Source organism: Poecile atricapillus, chromosome 3 (assembly GCF_030490865.1).
Source record: "Poecile atricapillus isolate bPoeAtr1 chromosome 3, bPoeAtr1.hap1, whole genome shotgun sequence".
Classification (NCBI taxonomy): Eukaryota; Metazoa; Chordata; class Aves; order Passeriformes; family Paridae; genus Poecile; species Poecile atricapillus.
Window position 1 is genome coordinate 30,939,252 of NC_081251.1, and position 24,149 is coordinate 30,963,400.

The 24,149-nt window shown below is 44.6% G+C and overlaps 2 protein-coding genes across 2 annotated transcripts; one reads left to right on the forward strand and one right to left on the reverse strand.

Annotated features, from left to right (window-relative positions):
* Positions 1-30: 30 nt before the first annotated feature.
* On the reverse strand, positions 31-6,912 carry CGAS (cyclic GMP-AMP synthase). Its single transcript, XM_058835333.1, has 5 exons — positions 6,226-6,912; positions 4,997-5,219; positions 3,897-4,142; positions 2,548-2,650; positions 31-1,895 (listed from the first exon to the last, which is right to left on the reverse strand). The coding sequence occupies exons 1-5, from the start codon at positions 6,775-6,777 to the stop codon at positions 1,556-1,558; spliced, it is 1,464 nt and encodes a 487-aa protein (XP_058691316.1). The 5' UTR covers positions 6,778-6,912; the 3' UTR covers positions 31-1,555.
* Positions 6,913-7,150: 238 nt separating this feature from the next.
* On the forward strand, positions 7,151-15,849 carry MTO1 (mitochondrial tRNA translation optimization 1). Its single transcript, XM_058835332.1, has 12 exons — positions 7,151-7,436; positions 7,583-7,782; positions 8,189-8,306; positions 8,976-9,265; positions 11,197-11,309; positions 11,449-11,639; positions 11,880-12,010; positions 12,928-13,132; positions 13,229-13,400; positions 14,098-14,216; positions 14,702-14,859; positions 15,035-15,849. Exons 1-12 carry the CDS (start codon positions 7,226-7,228, stop codon positions 15,254-15,256), a joined length of 2,130 nt encoding a protein of 709 aa, XP_058691315.1. The 5' UTR covers positions 7,151-7,225; the 3' UTR covers positions 15,257-15,849.
* The last annotated feature ends 8,300 nt before the right edge of the window (positions 15,850-24,149 follow it).

Here is a 24,149-nt window from a genome sequence, read left to right on the forward strand (position 1 = left end):
TATGTTTGCTGAAGCAAGTTTCTCCTTTATTCTTGTTTTAAAATTTAACATTGGAAGTAATTTTTGTTAACGCTTGTGTGTCAAGATTCTTTGAGAGGTCTGCATTTTCTTGTAATGGAGAGAGCATGATGAAGAAGTACTTGTTTGTGGCTGAGGAAGAAGACCAGCTTCTACTCTGGTTTTTGTGGCTGTGTTCTAGCTTAAGGAACAAAACCAGAATTTACTTAGAGCAATGTTAACAAAGTCATGGAGAAAAGAATACATTTGAAGGTCAACTTTTATTTCTTCCAGATAAAGTTGATTTACACTTTACATTTGTACGTCAGGTTCTGTCACACAGATGCCCAGTAATAATGGGGCATATTTTCTACTCTTTCAAATTTATATGGGAATGATTTATTCCTTCATTTGATGCTTGGTCTGAACTTGCGTTTATCTGTCATGATTAAATAAAAATAAACAAAATTCAGTAAAATGAAAATCTTTTAGTAAAATTACTTTGTAAATATTCTTCCCTCTTAATTTGCTCATAATTTAGGTAAATCTGGGCATTATTCAAGCCTGTAGGTTATTTTGCCTTCAAAATTAGGCTAAAAACATGGACTTCTCTTGGCTTCTATAAGTAGAAGCAAGACATTTATTTGCAGCACAGCAGTTCTCAAATGCTGTGTACTTCTCACCTGCACAATTTTAGTAATAGAAAATATTAAATACTTTTTTTTCCTAACACACGTTTCTTAAGTATGAGAAAAATGGATATGAATTCAATTTCAGGAGTGTCCAGTTCATGCTGCATTTTGGTTTTGATAACCTTTTATATCAAGAGTCCTCCTCTTTGATACAGGTTGAAAGATGTATTTCTTTCTACATGAATCATCATACAAATAAATGCTCATTGGCACAAAACCATCTACTCTGTTGCATCATTTTAGATAATGATTGTTTCTCATCCAAAGCCCAATGAAAAGGCTGAGTTCTAAAGTAATTCTGAAGACTCAGAAAGGGTGAGTTATTCAGGAACTTCATATTACTCAGATAAAATATTCTCCCTCTGCTGTTGCTGGTGATTGTCCTCTGCAAAAGATCTTCATCCACACAGGTGATCTGGGGAAGTTGTTCTGGTTAATGAAAAAGTAACTCCAGTGACTTTTGAAAGCAGGAGTGTATTTTGGATATTCTGCAGTGGAGCTTAATTTTAAATAAAATTGTCATTTTTCCCTTTATGCAGTCATTGATGCCTTTGTACTTGAAAACAGAATTTACATGTGTGAAATGAACTGTTGCAAATTCTTCTTTATGTTCTTAGTATATCTTGAAGATATTTTGCAGGTGACATCTACATTTGGATAGGCAAGGTAAATATTACTTAAAACATTTATTTTAAGGGTTATGGCGAGGCACTGTAACTGAAGTATGTATTTTTTCTCTTTGTGTTCTTGATTTTATTTTGGTTTGGTTTTTGTAGTACCAGACAACTGAAGAGTAGAGTGGTGTAGACTATTTTGTTTTAAATAGGCAAGTCAACATGATTAGGTATCTATTGTGAACAATGTTCTTAATTCTCATGAAATACTGGGAATCCATTGTTCAATTCATGGCTTATTTTTCTTGAAAGGAAATGATGTCTTGCCTTATCTTCTAGGCTGAACAAGTTGTATTGGGGAATAAAAAAGTGAGTCAGCTGAGACTTTTGCAGACAATCCACAAAAAATCCCAGACACTGCTGAAAGCAATGATCCAGGTCTCCCAAGTGCCAGTCTGAGTCATTTGGCCACGTGACGCAGGAGTGGAGAAAAGCAGTTTTCACGTGATAGGAACAGAATTTTTCCAATTCTTTTGGATATTTCATTTTAAGTTGCTCTAGAAGATACTTCAGCAGCTTAAGGCAACCTTTCCTGTTAAAAAAAAAAAAATATATATATATTAGGTACCTTCTCCATAGTTCTAAATATGTAGTTCAGATATTTAAACACAATTATGCATTAATTTTCTTGTGGCTTTCTTGATTCAGTGCAAGATGTAATTGGCAAATCAACTTCTTTGTTTACTTGTTAAGGAGATTTTGAACCTCACGTGGGTTTTGTTCTTTCTTGAAGAAATCTGGAAAACAGTTCTCATAGAAGTGAAAAATCACTTATTCATCTTGATCTCATTCAGCAGTTTTCTCACCATTATTTTAGAAACTGCCTTGATATGAAGTGTAATTTTGTTCAGAAAGTGGAATCTTCACTTTTTAAAGCTGTTTTTTCTGAATGGGACTGAATTTGGGAAAGATAATTTAACAAGTCACATCTTTCTGCATTCTGAGGCAAGTCTGGAGTGTAAACCAGTAATGTGATTGTTTCCACCTTTCATTAGGTTAAAGTCAGACATTCAGCAAGCACATGCAGTGTTGTATTGCTGTAGAACAATTATGCCTAAAAGACTCTTGCTTCCTATTATGAGTAATTAGTGTTAGATCAAATTCTTCAGTGCTAAACTGAAACAGTGTTAGTGCTAGCCCAGCTCACACAGGCTTAAAGTAAAATATTCCTGTGTAGTACCAACCTGCAGCATCTTGGTCCATCGGACTCACAACATGTCTTTGAGTTACCATGATTGTTTATCATGTCCTTTTCAATATGTGAGAAGGAGAGTCGCCAGGTGTTCCCTGAAGTCAAGAGCAAGACTGTTAAATGGTTACACAGCACTAAGCATCAGCTTTTGTAGTTAGAAAAAAAAACAAAACAATTTTGTAATTGACTTAAATACCAGCAATTTTTTTGCACCCACTAAAAAAAAAAATCATAATTCAGTGAATGTAGTTAGTTCCTCCTTAATTCCCCAGTTGCTTCATGATGACAATTAGAATGTAATTAATATAGAACATAATTGTTTGGATGCTTTAAATTCCTAAAGATGTTTGGTTTTAAAATTAGGCTTAATTCTGAACATCGCTGGATTTGAACATTGTTTAGAGAACTGCATTATTCATAGAAATCCATAACCTTTTAATTTCTGTACTGGGTTTCTGGGTTTTCTTTGTGCAAGTAATAGGTTTGTGAGTTTGTCTTAGGTAAGATGACTGTTCTAAAGTACTTCTTTTTGTTCTTCTGCTCATGCTTCTGAAAATAATTGCTAATATAGCTCAATGCGCTGTTTTTAACACCAGCAATCACTTTTTCTTCTTTTCGTGAATTACACTGTTTCCCCTGTTAGGCTCAGTTACTCTTTGCGTTTAATTTGCACAGGAAGAAATTGCCAGATAAATCAGGACTGCTGTACTGGGCTTTGATAACATGGGCATGCAAATTAAAAAGACACCAGAATGGTTAAAATCTTTTTGATGAAATCATCAGTTACCATAATGCGTTGACAAGTCAGAATGTTTCTGCAAACTAATGGAGGCTCCATGTGACAGTGGTCTGGAGGAAAAAACATTGTAGCCATACCACAGTTCAGTGAGTAGTAATGTATCTTGATAGAAAAGTTTGCTTCCTGCAGAAGTATCTAATTTGTGGATGCAGTCCCATGTACGGGGATGTTCCCTGCATTTCTAGCAGCTTTCTTCTAATTTCCTAACAAGACAGTGCAAGCCGCTGTTCAGTACGGTGCTAGCGCAAGGCAAGGTTCATATGCATCTGTCTGCCTGAAGTGGATTTAATATAATGCTCTTAGTAATGGTTAGCATACAGCCTGGCAGAGTGGGTTTGTATCTACATTTCTGTACAGGACAAGCAGTACCATAAATCTGATGCTTTAAAGAGGGATTTCAGTTGTCTGAGCTGGATATATCCAGGGTGAGGTGTCTCAAAGGTGGAACACTGAACATGATCTGGATACCCTTTCTATAGCACTTGTAAGTGATTAAGTTGTAGAGAAGATATTTCCCAAGTTATTGTCCATGTTTGAGGTACCTCTTAGAACTTTTTCTCTTTTGTTTTGCTTGGCTACTAAATAAAGTGATCTAAATCTGAAATTCCTCCTGGCTTTTGTTCCCAGCCACTGTTCAACTTTGAGGCCACCCTGTGTGCTGAGAGGCCAGCTCTGCTGAACCTCCAAAGTCAAGATGATGTCCACTGATATTTCTGATGGAGGATTTTTGATCTGAAGAGTTATTGCAGGGCTTCCAGCCTTTTTCCTTGCCACAGTGACTTCCACATCTAGTAACAAAGAAAGTGATATTTCATGTTAGATAGATAGATCAGTTAAATGAAACCTTTCTTTTGAAGAATGTTACAGTTTTGATTATAGAGCTCATAAGCAATCAAAAGAAATACCTGGGTTCTGTCACTGGTTCTTTATCCTGCAGGATATTGAAACATTGAGAAGGCCTGTTGACGAGTTCTGTGAAACAGGGAACACTACTGTGTTTGCTTGATTTACTGTCTAGTAATTAAAAATATAGTAATTTTTTCATTGACTGCTTCCCTGTTGAAAACACAGTGAAGAGATCTGGCCACAATGTTTCTGAAGGTTTTAATAATATAAATAAAAAAATAAATATAAATAATATAAATAAAAAAAACCCTAAGAGGGGTTATCTTAATATATTTATATAAAATATATATAAAAATAACTGGGATACAGTTTCTGTACTGATCCATAAAAAAGTCTTAGGTACTGTATAAAAGAAAGCTCGTTGTTTTGCTACCACTTCTGCAAATGGCTCTTTGTATACTCCAGATAGATGCAAGATGTAGGAATGTAGGATTGCATTCCTATTGCATGTAGGAAATAACAAGAATGCAACAGGACCATTAATGTTTCTTATTTTCATACAGAAAATATGCATAGTGGAGTTAATAATGTAACAAGTTACCCCTGATGCATTTGTGATTCTTAGAAACACAAGAGCCAGGCTGAGATACTGGGGACTGGAGGGGTCACAGCTCCATTGGCACAGAGACAGAGGACTGGCAGGAAGATGTATCTTCTTAACACCGGGCCAACACATATGCACAGTGCAACTGGATTTTTAGCACTTTATGGTGAAGCTTACTCTCTCAGTACTAACCTTTAATGTTTTTTACTTCCTGTTTAATAATGTCTCTTAGTGCTTGAAGCATTTTAAAAGCTGATAATTTTCCATCTTCCTCTAAAAACTTCGACCAACCCTTTTCTTTTGGATTTCTTTTGAATGATACATAATAATAGGCTCCAGTATCATCAGACTCATCCAGCTGAATCCTTTCAACAGGCATTACAAGCATTATGTCAAACTCATTTGGTTCAGTTATCTGCAGATATGAAAATACAACAGTCAGTGTGCAACTTAGGTTTTATTCTCTTGAGATTATCATACCAGTAGTGGTTTTATCTACCTTGCTGTACTAATCATGTCAAATGTGAAATATGAGCTTATTTCTGTGGTATTGCAAGATTACTGTGCATTGGGGTGGAAAATAGCAATTTACAGCTCACTTCCCAGCTCTCCAACTTATTAATTTTTTAAGACAGTTTTAAGATTCTTGAACTGTTCTGAATAATTAATGCATAAACATTGTATTCAGTCAGCCTTTTGCATATCAGAATCAACTGTGAGGGGAAAAAAAAATGCATTGCCACGTCTGAAGCTGGTTTTGGACAGGGGGAAAAAAAAAATGGTCCCAATGTTTGACTTTCTTTCAGTCTGATGGAACCAGGTAAAAAAGGTACTGGTTAATGACAGAAGGCAAAGGGGCTGGAATGGACCTTAGAGATATAGCTAGTCCTGACCCACCCTGCCCTGGGCAGGGATACTTTCCACTAGACCAGCTTGCTTAAGCCCTTATCCAACCTATCCTTGAATAGTGTCAGGTTTAGCGCATCCACAATTTCCTCAGGCACCCGGTACCAGTGTCCCACCACCCTCACAGTAAAAAAATGCTTTCTATCTATTCTAAATTTTCCTTCTTTCAGTTTGTATCCGTAACTCCTGCTTTTTGAAAAAACTGAACTAAAACCTGGCGCAGAGCTTCTTGTCCAGTGCTATACCTGACTGATCATGTTAGACTGGGCTCACCTGCGTGCTGAGCAAGGGCGAGTCCCGTTCACGTAGCGTCTCTGACTGAATGCGCCTAACACCATTCAGCAGATTATTGATCGTTTTCTAATGCATTGTCGTTACTTCACAGACCCATCCTTAATTTTAACTCGTCGGGAAGGGCCAGCTAAGAGCAGCCCTCCGCGGCCGGCCCGTGCAAGGTGCCCGCCACCTGCCGCCGCAGCCCGGCGGGAGAGCGCTGCCGCCACCCCCGCACCCACCTTGACGTGCTCGTAGTAGCTGCCGGCGCTCTGCCGCTCGATGGAGCCGAAGCAGCTGTCCTTGCCGCGGATGGCCTGGACCAGGTGCAAGACCACCCTGTTCACCAGCGTCGCCGCCTCGGACACGTCTCCGCGGGGCAGACTGAGCCGCGACAGCACCTCCCGGAGCCGCAAGGTGTCCGCCACGGGCGGGGGACGACGGGCGGGGGCAGCGACCGCCCCTTCGGGCACCGCCACGACGCTCCGCGGGGTTGCGGGGGCTCTGGCGGCCGGAGCCTTGCTCCGCGGGGTGGGGAGCGCCTCTGCGCCGCCCGCCGCCCCGTCCGCTGGCGGCTCCCGGGCAGCGGGGGCTCGGCGCGCAGGGCGGCCGCCCCGGGCGGGGGGTCCGTCCGTCCGCGGCGCCCGCAGGGTCGCGGCGCCGCTCGGGCTTTCACCCGCGACGCGGCCCCGCTCGGGGCTTCGGGCTGCGCCCTTCTCCGCGCCCCGGCTCCGTGGAGCTGCGGGACGCGGCCCCCGCCTGGCCCGCGCCCCTCTGCCACCCGCGGCGCTCATGGCCGCTCTTCCCTCTCCACACCCGCAAGACGGCGAGCGCGGCCCCGCAAGCAACGGGGTTCCCGCCTCTGGCTGCAGGCGAGTTCCTCTTCCAGGCAGCGCGCCGCCTCTAGGAAACGAAACCTGGCGAGCGGGGCGGAGGCGAGGCGCTGTCCGGCTTCGCGGACCTCAGCCCCGGCACAGGAAAGCTCCGGCAGCAACAACCAAGCTGCGGCCTCCCTCCAATCCGCAGGGAGCGTTTTCCCGCTCGCGGGCGGCTCCTCCCGCCCGCCACCGCCCAGCTTTTCCCGCCGCACGGGGCCACAGGACGGGCGGCCGCGGGGTGGCGCCCGGCCCCGCGGCTCCCGCCGCTCCCTCCGGCCCCGCCTCTCGCTCCGAGGCGGAGGAGCCGCGGCGGCGCTCCCGGGGGCCCCCTGCTCCCGCTGCCGGCAGGGCCGGCCCAGCCGCCATGTTCCTGCGGGCCGCCTGCCGCCGCCTGCCGCTGCCCCCGGCGCCTCGCCCCGGGCACCGCCGGGCGGGCAGCGAGGGCGGGGCGGCGGCAGCGCCGCGCTACGAGGTGGTGGTGATCGGCGGGGGCCATGCGGGCACGGAGGCGGCGGCGGCCGCCGCTCGCGGCGGGGCCTGCACGCTGCTGCTCACGCACAAGATCGGCACCATCGGTACCGCCGCGGGCGCCCGGGGTGGGCGGGGGAAGGTACCGCGGGCACCTCGGGTCTCCACGGCGTGGGGAGCGGCGCTTAGCCGGGGAGGTCGCCGTATGGCAGCCTTCGGGCCGTGCTGAGGGTGTCCCTGTGTCATTGCCCAGGGGAAATGTCCTGCAACCCGTCCTTCGGCGGCATCGGGAAGGGGCACCTGATGCGGGAGGTGGACGCCCTGGACGGGCTGTGCGGCCGCGTGTGCGACCGCTCCGGCGTTCACTACAAGGTGCTGAACCGCTGCAAGGGCCCGGCCGTGTGGGGCCTCCGCGCACAGATCGACCGCGGCCTCTACAAGGAGAACATGCAGGTGAGGGGGCCGCGCCGGGCGCACTCCTGGGTGCTGGGAGCCGGGGTACACCCCTGAGGATTACCAAGGAAGGGGCTGTGTTTTGCTTTTCATTATTTACAGATCGAACCTAGATACCTTTCTGTTTGGTACTTTGATGCAGTGTAAGTTGTTTGAGCTCAGCATAGTTTAAAAAATTCTCTAGTGCTTTAGATACAGGTCAGGCTTCACGACCTGTATTTGAGCTAAAACTTTATGTGAATGAAAACTTCTACCTGATAGATCAGTATAGTACCATAACTGAGTGTCTGCCAAATAACCTGATAAGAATGGAAGTGGGTTATAAGTTTCAGAAATCAGCAGGGTTTGGGATTACCCATGTGTTTCATAACTTCCTAGATTTTTGCAGTAACTCCTTTCATGACAGAAAGAAATCCTTAACACACCACTGTTGACGGTTCGTGAGGCATCTGTGGAGGATCTTCTCTTGACAGAGCCAGAACCAGGCTGTCCTGGGAAATGCCAAGTCACGGGAGTTGTTCTGGGTATGTGCTAGAAACTCGCTAAGTGTCTTCAGTTACTCCACACGAAGGACAGCCTTTGGGGTAAATATTTCTGATCCACCGATGAGAAAGATGAGTTTTACAATTCTGATTCATTAGTGAAAAACATGAATTAGCCAATAGAGCTGGTTTAGGGAAACTGTGAACTAAACCAGGTTAATATGCGTAATACAATGTCAAAAATACCTGGATTGGTTGTATTATATGGACATTAACTAAGTTAATTTTATTCAGGCTACTGATATTGAATTCCATGCTGTGTTTTGAGATTTTATTTGGTAAAAGGCGTATGCTGTCCTCAATGTAATAGGAGCATGGGGTCTTATTAATAATAGACTTGTACTTCATTACCCCTTGCTGTTCTAGTAAACAGGTTTTCCAAAGTGAAGGTCTGGGTATGGATTTTTCCCAGGAGTGGTTTTCTTTGTTAGGGGTAACTTGTTTAGGTATAATAAATATACAGAGATAACTATGTGCTGCTTATTGTAGATATTACTATTGATGCTTTTATTATGGAAATTCTGGTATTATTTTATAGTAGAGGACAGATAAACCCTCTCTGAGCACTGTCTAGGTTTAGACAGAAGCACCAGGATTCCAGGGCTTTGTTGATACTAAAATGTGAACATCTCTGAAAACTTGCTGTTGCAGGGGATGGGAGCACAGTACGTGCTGGGAGTGTTATCCTGACCACGGGTACGTTTCTGAGGGGTATGATCCACATCGGACTGGAGATGCACCCGGCAGGGCGGCTGGGGGACCAGCCAGCCATTGGGCTGGCTCACACTCTGGAGAAACTGGGATTTGCTGTGGGCAGGCTGAAGACTGGGACACCGCCCCGACTTGCCAAGGACACGATTGACTTCAGTGGTCTGGAGGAACGTGCACCTGACAACCCTCCAGTGCCGTTCAGCTTCCTCAGCCAGGCCGTGTGGATCAAGGTGGGATAGTACCCATCAAATGCACCTAGAGCCAGGTGGGGAGTGGTTCTGGGAGCATTGTAATCAGATAATTTGGGAGCTCATAATCAGCCAGGGAGTTGGTGCCTGGGAAAGGCAGCTGGAATGTATTTGTGCTGGAGGTGTTATGTTTTTGAGGACTCTCAATGCAAGGGAGAAGTTACTTGTGTTCTTTTGAAAACAAATACCTTTTTACTCTCACTTCTCAACTTGAGACCTGAACTTTCTTTACCTCTGGAGTTAGAATTGCATGAAATGTGATACTGGTGCTACTGTTATTCTTCATGTGCTTGTTATATAGTGGGTTTTACAAAATCTTCTGGTATTTCACCTGTATTGTGGAGATTTACAGTGTCTGGCTTCTTATCTTAGCTCTGCAATAAGGTTAAAATATTGATATTGGAGATCATTTGTAGTATTGACAAGGAAAGAGAAAGGACGGATTTATCCACAGATCTGAGAGGTGGCAGGTTAACAGTAACTTGAAAGCAGAAGAGGTTCAATTTTCTGAAGAAAATATTGGAAAATTGGCTGTTTTTACATAATGTAACTAAACATCACAGGGCTAAGTATCAGGAGTAAATTTGCCCCAGAGGATATAGGAATTGCAATAACCTTTATAATCAAGATGAGGCAAAAGTAGTATCATTTGAAGTCCTTGATTTGTGTAGGAGAGATTTTGAAACAAAGAGATTTAAATCTGTTTGTCTAACAGCAAAAAGCTGTTAGACAAACATTCCTGATGATAATTTTGAGTCAAAATTGAAAGAATATATTGGGAATTTATTCACCATAAACGTGTTCAAAGAAACAACAATTTTCAGACATTTATGTATGCTGTAACATGCTGGATTTTTTATAGACACTCTCAGAAGTCTGCCCAATTTATTGCATCATGGTATAGGTATTTGTCCTGGTTTAGGGCAAATTTGGGAGGAAACTTCCAAAGGGGTCCATCTAAAAAGCAGATTCTGTTTCTTTTATTACTGCCAGAACATCTCACCTGTCTTTGTTTAATGGATAACCCAGGTTTTATCCAGTTAAAACAGTGCTTTATTAAATTTGCTGTCCTGGTTAGACAATTGCTATTGATTTTCGGATGTGTAGGCTTTGAGTCCTTGAGTTATATGACAACCATTAAACAAATCTTTATTAAATTTTGATCTTCAACTGTTGATTAAGTTCTCTAGGGGTATGGGTTCGTGGAGTTCCTTTCTGCAGGTGCAGTGAGATGGTTTGTCAGGGTTTTGTACTGACACTCAGCCAACACAGATCTAAATCAAAACCATGTAAAATCATAAGACTCTTGGCTAACTAATATATAACTCACTGGCAGTTTTAAAGAGTTATGGTGCTACATTATCACTGTTTTGAATGTGAGTCTGTTGACTCTTTTTCAGAAAAATCAGTGAAATACTTTACTTCACATGGTGAGGTTTTTCCAAACTTTAAATTTTTCATGTTAATTGCAGAGTTTTGAGGTTTGGTTTTTTTCTTCTATTGAGAGAATTTTGTTTTTTCTTTACCAAATCCATTAATTGCCTGTTAGCTGTAGGGTCAGCACTTATTCTTCTAACTCCAGAGTTTTTTTCTTGTGATCAGTTTGAATGCTGTGATGTAACATGTTGATTTAATGGGAATATCCATCCTATAATTAGGAATACGGTATACAGGATAGAAGCTGAATTCTAGACTCCCAAGTTCCATCCTGTTCTCGGTCTGGTTTTGGGCATGTTGCTCAAGCTCTCGGATCACTCGTGTTCAGTCTGTACAGTGGGTATGACAGCACTGCTGACTGCTCCCAGAAGTGAGAGCCAGCCATCATTGGAAAGGTCTTGGAGATCTGAGAGTTATTTAGTAGGGATATGGTGTTGTGACCAGATGAACTTAGGCCAAGTTTTGGCCTCTTCCAGCCGGAAGATCAGCTGTCCTGTTACCTGACGCGCACAAACCTGAAGGCCCAGCAGATTATCCGCGATAACCTCCACCTGAACAACCACGTCAGGGAGACAACCAGGGGCCCACGGTGAGTGAGTGGCATCATGCAAGGCTGTCAAGGGGACAAGCTGGAAGTCTGTTTGGAGCTGTGGGTCTCTCCTGCTTCGCTTCTGGAAAGTAACTTTTTCTCTGTGTCAGGTGCTGCTCATAGCTGTTTACTGTTGCAGGTACTGTCCCTCTCTTGAATCAAAGGTTCTGCGCTTCCCAGACCGAGAACATCAGGTGTGGCTGGAGCCCGAAGGCTTGGAGTCTAACATCATTTACCCCCAAGGCATGTCCATGACACTGCCACCTGAGCTCCAGGAGCAGGTGATCAAATCTGTCCCAGGCTTGGAAAAAGCCAAGATGTTACAGCCAGGTGAGGAGGCTGAATAGTTTTGAATCTATTTATTTATCTATATTTATTTACCAGTTAATGAAAAGCAGGTTTTGTTTAGAACGTAGCAAAACAAAGGAAGTAAGAAGCAAAACTAATTCCTGGGTGCAGTGATTTTTCCTTTGCGTGTTCAGAAATCATACATAGAATTGATAAGCCATTCTGCTCCACTGATTGCCATGACAGTCTCTCCTGTAACATCTGTCTTGTTGTGTGTCACAGGCTATGGGGTGCAGTATGACTACTTAGACCCCCGACAACTGACTGCTTCTCTCGAGTCACGTCTTGTTCAGCGCCTCTTCTTTGCAGGCCAGATAAATGGCACAACAGGCTATGAAGAAGCTGCAGCTCAGGTGGGTGAATTTGACTGTTGTATATTCAGCACTCAGAAAGGGATATTACTTTGGCCTTTGTGGTAGTCTTGGTAGGCCCATTTTGTGCTCACGAGATGTTCTTACTTTTGTTGCTCACCCTGATTCCAAACTTGCATAAGATATTTTTACTTGTATCTGTACAAGTGTCTGCAGTTGCTATCACTAAGGCTGCAGTAACAGTAGTAATTGAAAGTCCTGTGAAGTGTTTCAGCATGGAGACTTTGCAGTGGGTATAATTGAAAACATGGGAATTGTCTCCAGACACATCAGCAAAGGGCCAAGAAGCCCTTCAGACACTCATAATGTCACAAGAAGGAAACAGCCTGGATTACTGGCACAGTATTGAGCTTGAGCGCATCCAGAGGAGGGCAACAGGGCTGTAGAGGGGCTTGGAACACAAGGCCTATGAGGAATGACTGAGGGAGCTGGGGTTGTTTAGCCTGGGGAAAAGGAGAGACTTAGAGGTGACCTTATCACTCTCTACAACTCCCTGAAAGGTGTTTGTGGTCAGGTGGGGGTCTCTTTCTCCAGGCAGCAACTGACAGAACGAGAGAACACAGTCTCAAGCTGTGCCAAGGGAAATATTGGCTGGATATTAGGAAAAAGTTTTTTACAGAAAGGGTGATAAAGTACTGGAATGGTTTGCCTGAGGAGGTGGTGGAATCACCACCCCTGTATGTATTTAAAAGAAGACTGGATGTGGCATTCAGTGCCATGGTCTAGTTGAAGTGTTAAGGCTGGGTTGGACTCGATGATCTTGAAGGTCTTGAAGGTTTCCACCAACCTCGTGATTCTGTGATTTTCCTGGGTATGGTTTGACATGTGAGCCTTTGGGTGCAGATGTGCTGCTGGTTTTGCTGAGACCTGTGGATGTTTGGTTTGTTTTGCCTGTGCAGGGTGTGATTGCTGGGATCAATGCTTGTCTGCGGGTTCAGGGCAAGCCCCCGTTCACCATCAGTCGCACCGAGGGCTATGTGGGAGTGCTGATCGATGACCTCACCACGCTAGGCACCAGTGAGCCCTACCGCATGTTCACCAGCCGCGTGGAGTTCCGCATGTCCCTGCGGCCAGACAACGCGGACGCCAGGCTCACTCACAGAGGTGTTCTGTTGTGGTAGCTCTTGCGCTGACCAGCCCTGCCTGGCTCTATCTTGTACACCATCTGACCTTTATCTCATACACCATCTGTCCCTGCAGGGTTTGAAGAAGCTGGGTGTGTGTCACAGCAGCGATATGAACAAGCAGTTAAGATGAGAGCTGCGTTAGCGGATGGGATCGCAACATTAAAATCACTTCAGTTCAGCATATCCAAATGGTCCCAGTTACTACCAGAAGCTCCCATAAGTAGCGGTCGCAGGTCACCTGTCAGGTAAGGGTTACACCTGGAGCTTTCTGGTTTGACCTATGCTTGCTTTAGCACATCTGGCTAGTGGTTTCACAGCATCCTTCCTGAAGTAGTCAGTATTCCAAGACTCCAACTTTACCACCTTCAGAGGACACGCATCTGATGTTTGTCTATAGACTAAGTATGACACTGGTGTTTTTACTATTCCACGTTTCCTGCTGCTGACATGTGCTCTCAAGGCAAGGGAGTGCTCCACTGGCCCAGACAGTTCTTGCTGTCCTTACTCAGAGTCACCAGCTGGGGATGATTTTGTAGTGGGTTGCATCTTTGCTAAAAAAAGCAGCAGTTGATTTCAGGCTGGTGTCAGGTGGTAACTGTTCTTGTACACAAAAGCCCTTATTTCCCTTACTCATGCTTTATCTCAGCTTTTATTTTCTATTGTCTTAAATCAGTGACTAAGACTCTGTTGACAGACTCTTGAAAGGTTTTCCTTGGTGCCCTTGCCTTGTCCCTTTGGTCTTGCTGTAAATTTATGTGAGGAGTCTCTCTTCAATAGCAGCTCTTCTGTGTACTTAGAGGAGATAGCAGAGAATCGAGCTTGGCTCTGCAGTTGTTCTGGCTTAAGCTAAGAACTTTGTAAGTTTGAGCTTGGAACAGCAGTAAATCTGCCTTACAAATGTGACTCCTTTTTACCATAAATGTTTCCTCTTGTTCCCCACAGTGCCTTTGACATCCTTCAATATCAAGATATCAACATGGAGATTCTGGCAAGAGCTATCCCAGAGCCCCTGGGCAAGCTTGCTGAATGGAGAGAGCTGGCAGAGAGATTGAAAATAGAAGGTAGAGTACAAGGATTAGGCTCTCTTGTGGTGATCTATATATGTTTGTTCAGTAAGGGGAGAGCAGTTTTCCTAGTGTGTTTCATATTGCTGCTTAGAGAAATGAAACACTCTAATCAGATTGTGAACTTCTTAACATAAGCCACAGCCCTTTTTGTGCACTGATGTTTCACTCTGTGCGTAAGATCACTCTTTGGATTTTTCTCCTCCTTACTGCCCCATCAAATAGACCATCCTTTGTTGTAATGAGAAGGTAAAAACAACTCATGTATCTATCTAAGTTCCTGCAACAAATCAAAGAGTGTGACTTCTTCTGAAGCAGTGATGGGAATTAGGCTCTATAATCTATGAGGCTGGAAATTTCCTTAGGAACTTTTGACCACCTCAGTGGAATTTCTCCTTGTGCTTCCAATACTTCTTGCAAGTGGCTTGTTTCACATGAGTATCTATCTATATCTGCTTTTCTTGTTCCCCTGATCACCACAGCTGCGTACGAGTGGTGTGTAGTCAATCAGCAGCAGGAAATGGAAGAAGTGCGCCATTATGAGGCACTCCAGCTGCCGGACGACCTGGATTACTTTGCCATTGATGCCTCACTCTCCGCAGAGGTGCGGGAGAAGCTCGACTCCAACCGCCCCCAGACGGTGAGAAATTGAGCCACGGCAGGGCTGAGCAGCAGTGAAAGCCCTTCTGTCTTCTCAAGGGGCATGGGGGTGAAAGAATCAGGGAAAGGAAGACCCACGGGTTTTGATCTCATTTCTCAGTAGCTCTGGTGTGTAGGTTTGGTGGTGGTTAACTCGTTCCTGTCTCCATGTGCAGATTGGAGCGGTCAGCCGTATCCCTGGAATCACACCAGCTGCTATTGTTAACCTGCTAAGGTTTGTGAAAACCAATCACCGGAAGACAGAGAAGCTAAAAGTGGTGCCTAAGTCTGGGGAGTACTTCCCAGAGAAAATGTACTCAGGCAAAGCAACTTCTCAAAGACAGACTTCAGCAGAGTTTTCTGAAGAGGAGACAAGGTTTCTTAAAACACCTTTGTAGAGAATGGCACTGATCCTACCAGACTTGGTGGCAAGGTCCCCTGTGCTCCTGAGCCTCTTCCCAGATAACACCTGTGCTGGCTGGATCCAAAGCAGTTGTAGTTGGGTTCAGTGGCAGTGTCACTGCATGGAACAAAGAGGATGAATGCACAAAGTAAATGCTCAGAAACCTAAATACAGCCTGTGATCTTGCTGATGCCAATGGAGGGACAGGAGAACTGCTTTTCAAATTCCACTTATTTGGAAGACTGGGGATAGTCAGAATCTGCATCTTGTAAAGGACAGTGTTTCATTCTTCTGAAATGAGTAAGAAATGTTACCATGCAAAGCCCATGGCAGCACAAGAGGATCTGAGCTGAAAAGTGTTTTCCATTGAGTTCAGGACTTGTGTTCATAGCTGTGCAATGACTATGCACAAGCTGGTGTCTCGGTGTGGTGTCACCCAGTAGGAGACACTTGGCTATGGAAACGTGTGCCACATTTAAATTAGAAAGAAATTTAAATATTTAAATTTACATATGAGACTGAATGTAAGCACCACATCCTGCAGGTGTTTTTCTCTTTTAAAATAAATAAAGGTTATCTTGAAACTTGCTGAAGAGCTCTGTTATCACTTAACTTTCAGCAGGGCCTTGCTAGTTCACCGGATCACACACAGTTCCCACAGGTAAGGTGGGCTGAGATTTGCTACTGAGATGGGGAAGGCAGCTGGACAAGGCTGGGTGCTGAGGAGGGTGGGGAACATGGGGGATCCTGCCCCATGGACCTCAGCCTGGGCACTGTAAAGCTCTGTCTGATACGTCGTGGGCACATGGAATTTGAACTGTTGCCCTGCACCTACCAAATCCTTGCTTGACTCAGGCAGCAGTTTCTGGTGCTGGTCTTATTTCTGAATATCCTCTGGCTTCAGAACGCATTTTGATACAGTAAAATCAGAGAATCTTATAGGTTGGAAAAGACCCATAAGGTCATTGAGTCCAACCATGGCCCACATATATGTATCTGTCATTTGGAAATTATGATTCTGGAAATCTCTGGCATATTTACTCTGGGTGAAGGTTACTCTCCTGTCCAGAGAAAGGAGTCAGAGCAAATCCCTTTTGTTGGCAGACACCCTGTCATGCAGCAGGAGGATGAGAAGAGTTTGCAGTTTGTTTGGGGCATTATCCAACCTGCCTGAAGCACTTACCTGTCACCATCCACTGGCTTGTGTGGAAGAGCTTTTAGACACGTGATCTATAGGTCAGTTTGTGTCAGAATGGCTCAGAAAAGCTAACATCTATCTGCTCCTTTATATCTGTGGCCTGTTTTCCTTCTATGCTTGGCTCAAAGATTTGCTTCAACCTTGCAAGCCTTAAGTCCAGCATAAGAAAGGCAGCTATGCTTTCTGCAGTGTAACTCGGGCTCTAGGTATGGTGCTTATGGAATTCCAGCTATGTGAATCCAAAGGAACCCTAAATCTTCGCTTTTAATTCCATTATGCAGTCTCAAAACTCCATTTCCTAGTTCTTGTCAGCAGTCATTTGACAAGACTGTTTAGCTTTCAATAATGTGTGTCTTTGAAGGCGAGTACCTCATACCTTGCTACAAAAGGAAGTGCTTTCTTTAGGTTTGTGTGCTAAATTTTTCTGTGCTTCTGGTCTCACACATGCAGCATAAATGGAAGGGTGATTCCACTGAGCTGGGCTGCACCAGTGTCAAGGGAAGAGCAGGAGGAGGGGAGTTTTCTTACCTTTAACAATTTCATAATGCACAGCTGTGGTCTAAGGAGTGGGAAGGAGTTAAGTTCAGGGGACACTGAAGTCATAAGCGCTTTGCTTCCCAGCAGATCTGTAACAACTGCTCTTTCTGTTTCAGTGTGAAGTGGGTCTTTGGCCACTGGTGAGTTCCCTTGTTAAGACAGGGTCTCCTCTGTTCACATATGTAGGTTAATGATGTCCATATTTGCTGAAATGGAAAACCTGGCATGTGCACAAGTTTGAGGACTGGCTGTCCCTCTGGTATTGGTTTTGTGTGTACAGAGCTTGCCACAGTATTTTGTGCTTGTTGAACACTTCTTGTTTGAGAAGAGTTTTAACAGGAAAAGAAATTGCTGCAAGTAGTTCTATTCATTTTAGTAATAAAACCAAACACAGAAAAGCTAAATAATCTGCTTAAGTAGCATGGGCATATGGGAGGGACACCTTGTGCCATCTGGTTTCTAACCACTGGGTATTTTCTGCAAGGCCCAAGGTTTGGTTTTTACATGAAGACAAAGTGAGCTTAGACCCTCCCAGGTCTGTGGCCTCACTAAGACCAACAGGATGGGAAGGGCAGAACTGGAGGAGTCTCCTCTTAACATGGATGTCTGCTTGCTTTCCCTTGTCTGTGCAGAAATGAATGGCACTTTGTTGTCCTGTAATCCTTGCTGTCACCAGGCAGGGAGGGAGGAGGTGTGGTGAGGTTGACGTAACTTGTTGCACATACCAACTGTCCTTGTGTTCCCTGCTTCGATGCGTACGTCTCTCTTTCCCTCCTGCAGAACACAGGCCTGGTCATCAGCACTTTTTCCTTAGGTGTCTACTACTCTATTTTATCCCAGATTTTTAAGACAACTTCTTTTCCTTCCCTACTCTAGTTTTCATTTCATATGGTACTTGAACTGAGCAGTTTCTTCACCTTTATTTCTGCCTGGGAGGCGAAAGCAAGAGAAAAATGGAAAGACATTTTATGCTAGGAGACGCTAAAAGCTGCAGCCTTTGATGGTCTCAGTGCTGCTGGGATGTTTGCAATGGTGCAGTACTGGCTGGTTGTCTTAGTCCCCCACTTGGCAAGCCCAATGTGCCTCCTAGTTGTGCATTGCCCTTGTACTTTGTTAAGTAACAAAGTCTTCACATGCAGTGGTTTAAGATACCAGCAGGGGTTACCAGCTTTGCTGACCATACTGCTCAGGCTGTGTTGCTCATGCAGTGACGGGTATCTCAGGATGCCATGTAGTGGATGCAGGGAGGATCTACTGTCCCTGTGGAGATGCTGTTTCCACCGAGGAGGTGCCCTCAGTTCTTCCCATCAAACCATGGCTGATGCTGCTCAGAGTCCTTCCAGGGTGTTGTTTCCATCTTTTGCCTTGACTTCATGGCACTACTGAGAAATAAAAGTTGTCTTTCCCCTCCTTTGATTAAAATTAGTGGTGTCCAGGCATTCAGATGGGAGATGGGAGACTTGCCTGGCAATTGCTCTTATGGAAAGGGCAGAGAAAAAAGGATTGATTCTTGATCTGTTATTTTACTGACAGTGATGCTTTGGGGAAACAGATTGTGCTTTTGTCTCCTTTCTAAACTGCTGTGCAGATTTAACCTTTAAAGTGTAGCTCTGAGAGAGGAGACTGGTGTGGATCCCCACTAGAGCATCTCTGACTCTGTACTCACTACTGTGTGGTGGCCATGCCTGGTGCCTGGACCTTGACCTCTGTGCCAAGGAATGCAGTATTGGCAAACCTTCTATCCTGAAAGCTGGAGGCTGCACCTTCTTCAGCTCTTTGCAGACCTAAGACTGGATGTTTTGACAGCCTGTGGTGTCACCGTGGGGTGAACAGCTCTGAACAGGCACATCCTAGCTCTGAACAGGCCTCAGCTTCCCTATCTGTGCCCCTACAGAGTGGGTCAGCAGAGCCACGGGTGTGGGCTGCAAAGGGCTCCCGGGAGGAGCACGGCTCAGCAAAAGCCGGGGCTGCGGTGGAGACCGAGGTGGAATGAGTGAAGGGTGAAGAAGGTGTTCCTGTCCAGCTGCAGCTCCCAGCACAAGCCCCAGGAGGGACATTTTCGGGCACTGCTGGGGCCTGATAAGCACACACCGTTCTTGTTGCAAGTGATTTAGTGCTGGATGTGGTTAACTGAAGAGCAGGCACGGAGCCAGGTGGGAAATGAGCTCACTCACTCACAGGGCAGCAAGAAGAGAGGGGAGGTGACAACAACCTCGTGACCGGTTTCTTCCCTTGCAATCTACTGCGGTTTAGCTTGAAAATTGTCGTGCATGGCCAGGTGGTGGCCTGTGTCACACGTGTACGGGAGTTTTGGAGTCACAAGTGGAACGGCTGCTGTGCCTGCCAGTGCTGAGCTGGCACTTCAGCCAGGGTTTGTCCTTGTCCCACTGTATCTCGGGAGACTTTGGCCAGGTGGCCGGTGCCAGGGCTGGTGACACCGGGCCGGAGCTGGCTGCGGGACAGTGGCGGGCGTCAGGCAAGGCCTGGGAGCGGTGTCGGGAGCAGAGTGGTGCCGGCGCAGGCAGTGAGCTCAGGCCTCCTCGGCTGGGCCGTGTGTGTAGCAGCCGGGGAAATGCGCGCCAGGAATTTCCCTCACGAGGAAGTGACTGCAGAAGAGCAGAGCCCCCGCTCAGGGCGGTTTTCCTTCTCCCACTCCCGGGCCACATATATACACCCCCTCCTTCCCCCGAGAATTAGGGTACTGGAATCCATTAAAGTGCTTTAGCAGCAGGCCAGGTGAGACTAGTTACTGTTACTAGTAATGCCAGTCAAACAAATTTATAATTACATTTAAATTCATCTATTCCTTCTTTTTTTTTCCTCTGGAAAAGGCCATTAAAGGACTTGTTTTACATAGAGACAGCACCAACAATCCTACATCTCTTTCTCCAAAATACTCATGTCCTATTAGCAGAACCACAGCCCAGCTTATAAACGAAATATTTATGAAATATTAATAAAATATTTATTAATACTATTAAATATTAATGTTATTAATAATAATAACAACTATGTATAACAAATAATAGAAAATAAATAATATGTATACATAACTAATTATCAATAACCAAATATTAATTTATCCGGGGGCATTTCACTGATTACTAAGGCTTAGAATCCAACTTCAAAATAGGAACTGCAGATTTTAAGGAGTTTGACAACTGCAATTATAAAAAATTAACTAGGCACCTCATTATGTAGATGTATATATATGATATATATATATGGGTGTGCATGTGTGTATATATATATATACATATATCAAACAAAAAAATGGGCATTTTGCTTAAGATGTGCCCAGGTGGCTGCAGATAAGAGGAACCTGAAACTTCCTTTTGAATTTCAGCTCTACATGCAATTGACCCCCTCCAGGAGGGGACATTTTCTTGCCTTTCTGGCTCTCTGCAGGTTTGGAGTCAGCAGCTTCGCCAGCTCTGCTGAGCTGTACAGAATAGGCACCTGGGGTGGGGAAATACTGTGGCTCTTCCCTTTGTATTAAATAATCCAGATTTTACTGGGCTGAAAGGGAAAATGTGACTGTGACTGCTGCTGGCACGGTAGGCAGGGCCCTGAGTTAGGGGTGAGCTGGCTCTGCTTATTTCCAGTGACTATGTAATGCAAAAAAATTAGCATATTAATCCATGGACTACTGTTAGTGCTGGGCCTGAGCTAGAGATGCCCTTGCAGGAGGATGCCCAGGGTTTTGGATTGCTTTGCTGAGAAGAGCCAGCAGAAAGCCTTAGCAAGTGCCTCAGCACACTGAGGGCAAACCTGTTGCTACTGCATCCTTAAAATCACACACTTGGCCCATGGGGATGGATGATTCACTAATGAAAGCTTAGGTGCCTTCCAACTTGTTTTGCTTTTTTAAAGGAAGAAATAAGAAAAGCTGCACAAATTCAGAGCTGTTTTCATGGGTGCAGCTCCTTGGCTGACAGCCCGTGTGCACCCCACTGCTGCCCCACCTTCCCCCCAGCCACAGGCCAGAGACCCTTCACCAGGGAATCCCACTCTGATTTATCTCCACCTTGGCTCAGTATGTCACTCAGCATCTTCCAAGGAAAGTATGGGTCCAGCTGTCACCGTACCACTGCAGAGAAGCTGGCAGATTTGAATTGTGTTGTGTAAATATTTGTAACATAAAAGGATTAAAGAATTACTGATAGGCAGCCAGGGAAAGTAACCTGATTTTTTAAAAAGCAGACAGACAACTATGTAATTGACTTATAATGCAGAAATAATCTGAGGGGGCTAAAGAGGACTCAGAAAAGGCTAAAAAAGCATAGCTTCTGTACCTTGGAAGCCAATACAGTTTTGATATCTAGGTTTTTGTTCAGCTCATTTGCACCCCAGGTGCCCTCTTCCTTCTCCTGAAGTGGTTTCAGGCCTCTCCTTGGTAAGCAGGAGCAGCATAGCAAGAGAAGGGTAATTCTGCCCCAGTACTATCTTCCATGGTCACAGTTTATTCCTGTTTAGTTTACGGTTTGGCTATTATTCAACATTTGCAATTTCAGAAAACTAAATTCCTTAACAGGAAGTACTATTTGGTGCACTCAGATGCCATGAAAAAAATTTGTTATTGAAACTAATAAATTCAAAGGTGTTAATACTGTCAGGAATTTACAACTTGCAGTGAAATGTGTGAGAGAGTTCTTGTAGAAAAGGAGCTTTGGGTGAAGCAGATGCTTTGAGCAGGACCTCACAGGTGCTCAGGGTCCCTCAGGGCACTGTTGGGGAGGCAGCTTATCAGCCCTCCCACTGCATCCTCCACCCCCCAGCCTCCCTCTGGGCACTACGTAAACAGAACTAACAGAAATTAAAACCAGGTGGGCTGTATTTATCAGACTGAACTTACATGGTTCTTAAACAGGTAATCATTGAGCACCAATAAGGAAGAGAATCCCTGTACAGTACAAAGTTTAGTTTGTCTCTGCATGATTTATCTTGACCAAATCTAAAATATGCATTTCCAGAATATAATTTTTCAAAATTTGTCAATATCTTTCAAAATACAGAGACAGCTAAATTCAGAATGTGAATTAGTCTTTCATTTGCAATTTTAGTAAAGTAAGTTATTCCAGTTATTAGGCTTGTACAAGCTGATCTGAGATACAATTAAAATGCCCCTGGTCAGTAGTCTGAGCAGAGTCCTTTTTATTCCAGCCTGAATTATCCACCAAGGGAAGCAACACTGAGTAGGAAGTTACTTGGTGTTCTCAGCTATGACTGCACTGCTGCATTTCCCGACAAACACCAACCAGACTTTGTCTTCTCTGTCTCCCAAGACCTCACCACACACATTTCTGGAATATTTCTGTGTATTTTAAGTCCCCTGGACTACTAAAGCATTCATCAACAACTAGAAAGGAAACATTCACAAATGCAAGAGTGCAGCCAGTTTTCTGCCTTCAGAGCTGGCTCCATCACCATGGCAGCATGCTGTCACACTGCTGTATGAACACCACCAGCATTGCAGGACAGTGAGGAAAGAGTTAAGGACAGCTGTAAAAGTTGCTTAAAGAAATAAGCAGTCAGAAGACAAATACAGTTCTCAACTAAGAACATTTATTAAAAGTTTGATCAAAGTAGTTTTATTCCCAAATTTTGTTTACAAAAGTCTAACAATTTCCCCAGGTAGTCAGATTAATAAAAGAACTGAGATGGCATTACATTAGTGCATAGAAAGCAAATCTGGTCTATAAGTTAGAAGTAAAAAAAAAGAAAACCAAATGTGTAAAATTCAGGTTTTAAGTACATGAAAGCAATTGCTAGTATTGCAGGCAGAGCATTCCCAAGTGTTTTGCTGCACACATGAAGTTGCTAGATGCAATACTGTTCTTAAGAGATTTTTTTTGCTAGAAGCAGGATCAGTCCCTCTGCCACAAACTGTGCAGCTGACTGTTGCCCTGCTCCTCAGCCAGAATGTTTTAACGTGACCCAGCCTCCCAGCAGCCAGTTGGTCTGATCTCTGCACAGCTGACCTGAGGGGCTCCTGCAATAGCAGCACCGCACTCCTCTGCTGGCTCAGGGCACTCACTGCTGCATCACACTTATTTTTCCCTAGGGATTTAAATGAGTTGCCCACTACAAGCCCATTTCCAAACTACGGTGGAGCAAGTACCACCTAGCCAAAGACAACCCTGTGCAACGTGCACAGAGGCACTCCAGACTGGGTGTTGCATATCCAGGCCATGGCCGGCCAAACCAAACATCCTGCGCCTCACAAAGGAATGTGAAGGAAATCTAACGAACGCAGAGCCGTGCTGAAGGCAGCCTGTGCCAAAGCTGCTTTGCTTTTCATCCAAATCAGAACTTTGCTGAACCAGTTTGACCGAAGCCTCTTGGAAAATATTTAGTGGTTTAACTGCAAAGCATGCGGCAATTTGGCAAGATACTTCAAGCTTTATTATGGCAACAGTAGTTCTGCCTCCATTTTAAAGTTATGTACTTCCTGTTGTCTTGGGGACACTAACAAACCTCCAGAAGCAGAATTTAAGCAGCAGAGATTTTACTGAATTGCATAGCCTGCTAAGCTCTATAGCCCTTGCTTCCACTGTACCTTCAAAATTGGTGTGTAATGCTCCAAGGTTTCACTGCAGTTAAGACACAGAAGGTGAGCAGAAAAGGAGAAAGATCCAAACAAAGAGCATGAAAGTAAGCAACAGCAGTTCAGACCTATCCAAGCAGTACAGATATGAGTTCCTGCAGAGCAAGCACACAACTGGAGAAGAAAATAAAGGAGAGAATACAGCTGTTACAGGCAGAACAAACATACTGGTGTCATGGAACAAGTCCCTCAAAAGATACTTTTTGACCTTTCATGGGGATGCTGTGGGGAAATCATGCGAAAGGTTAGTCAAACAGCTGCACCATTACGCAAGTCAGCTCTGATTATCCATTAACTGCTTGCCCCCATTTACAAACTTGAAGCAAGGCTTCTCTGCCAGAATTCCTATTACAGCCGTTCTTATAAGCCCAGAACATTTTGCTTGGGATTATATGACTAGTGATTATTAGTAATAGTTTGGACTAGATACCCAAGTCCCCTTTAACTGACTGCTTGGTCCAAATTTTTACCTGCTGTTAAAGACAGCAGGCACACCTTGTCCCACTGTGCCATCTGGAACAGACTATAATGGTGGGTCACTCAGAC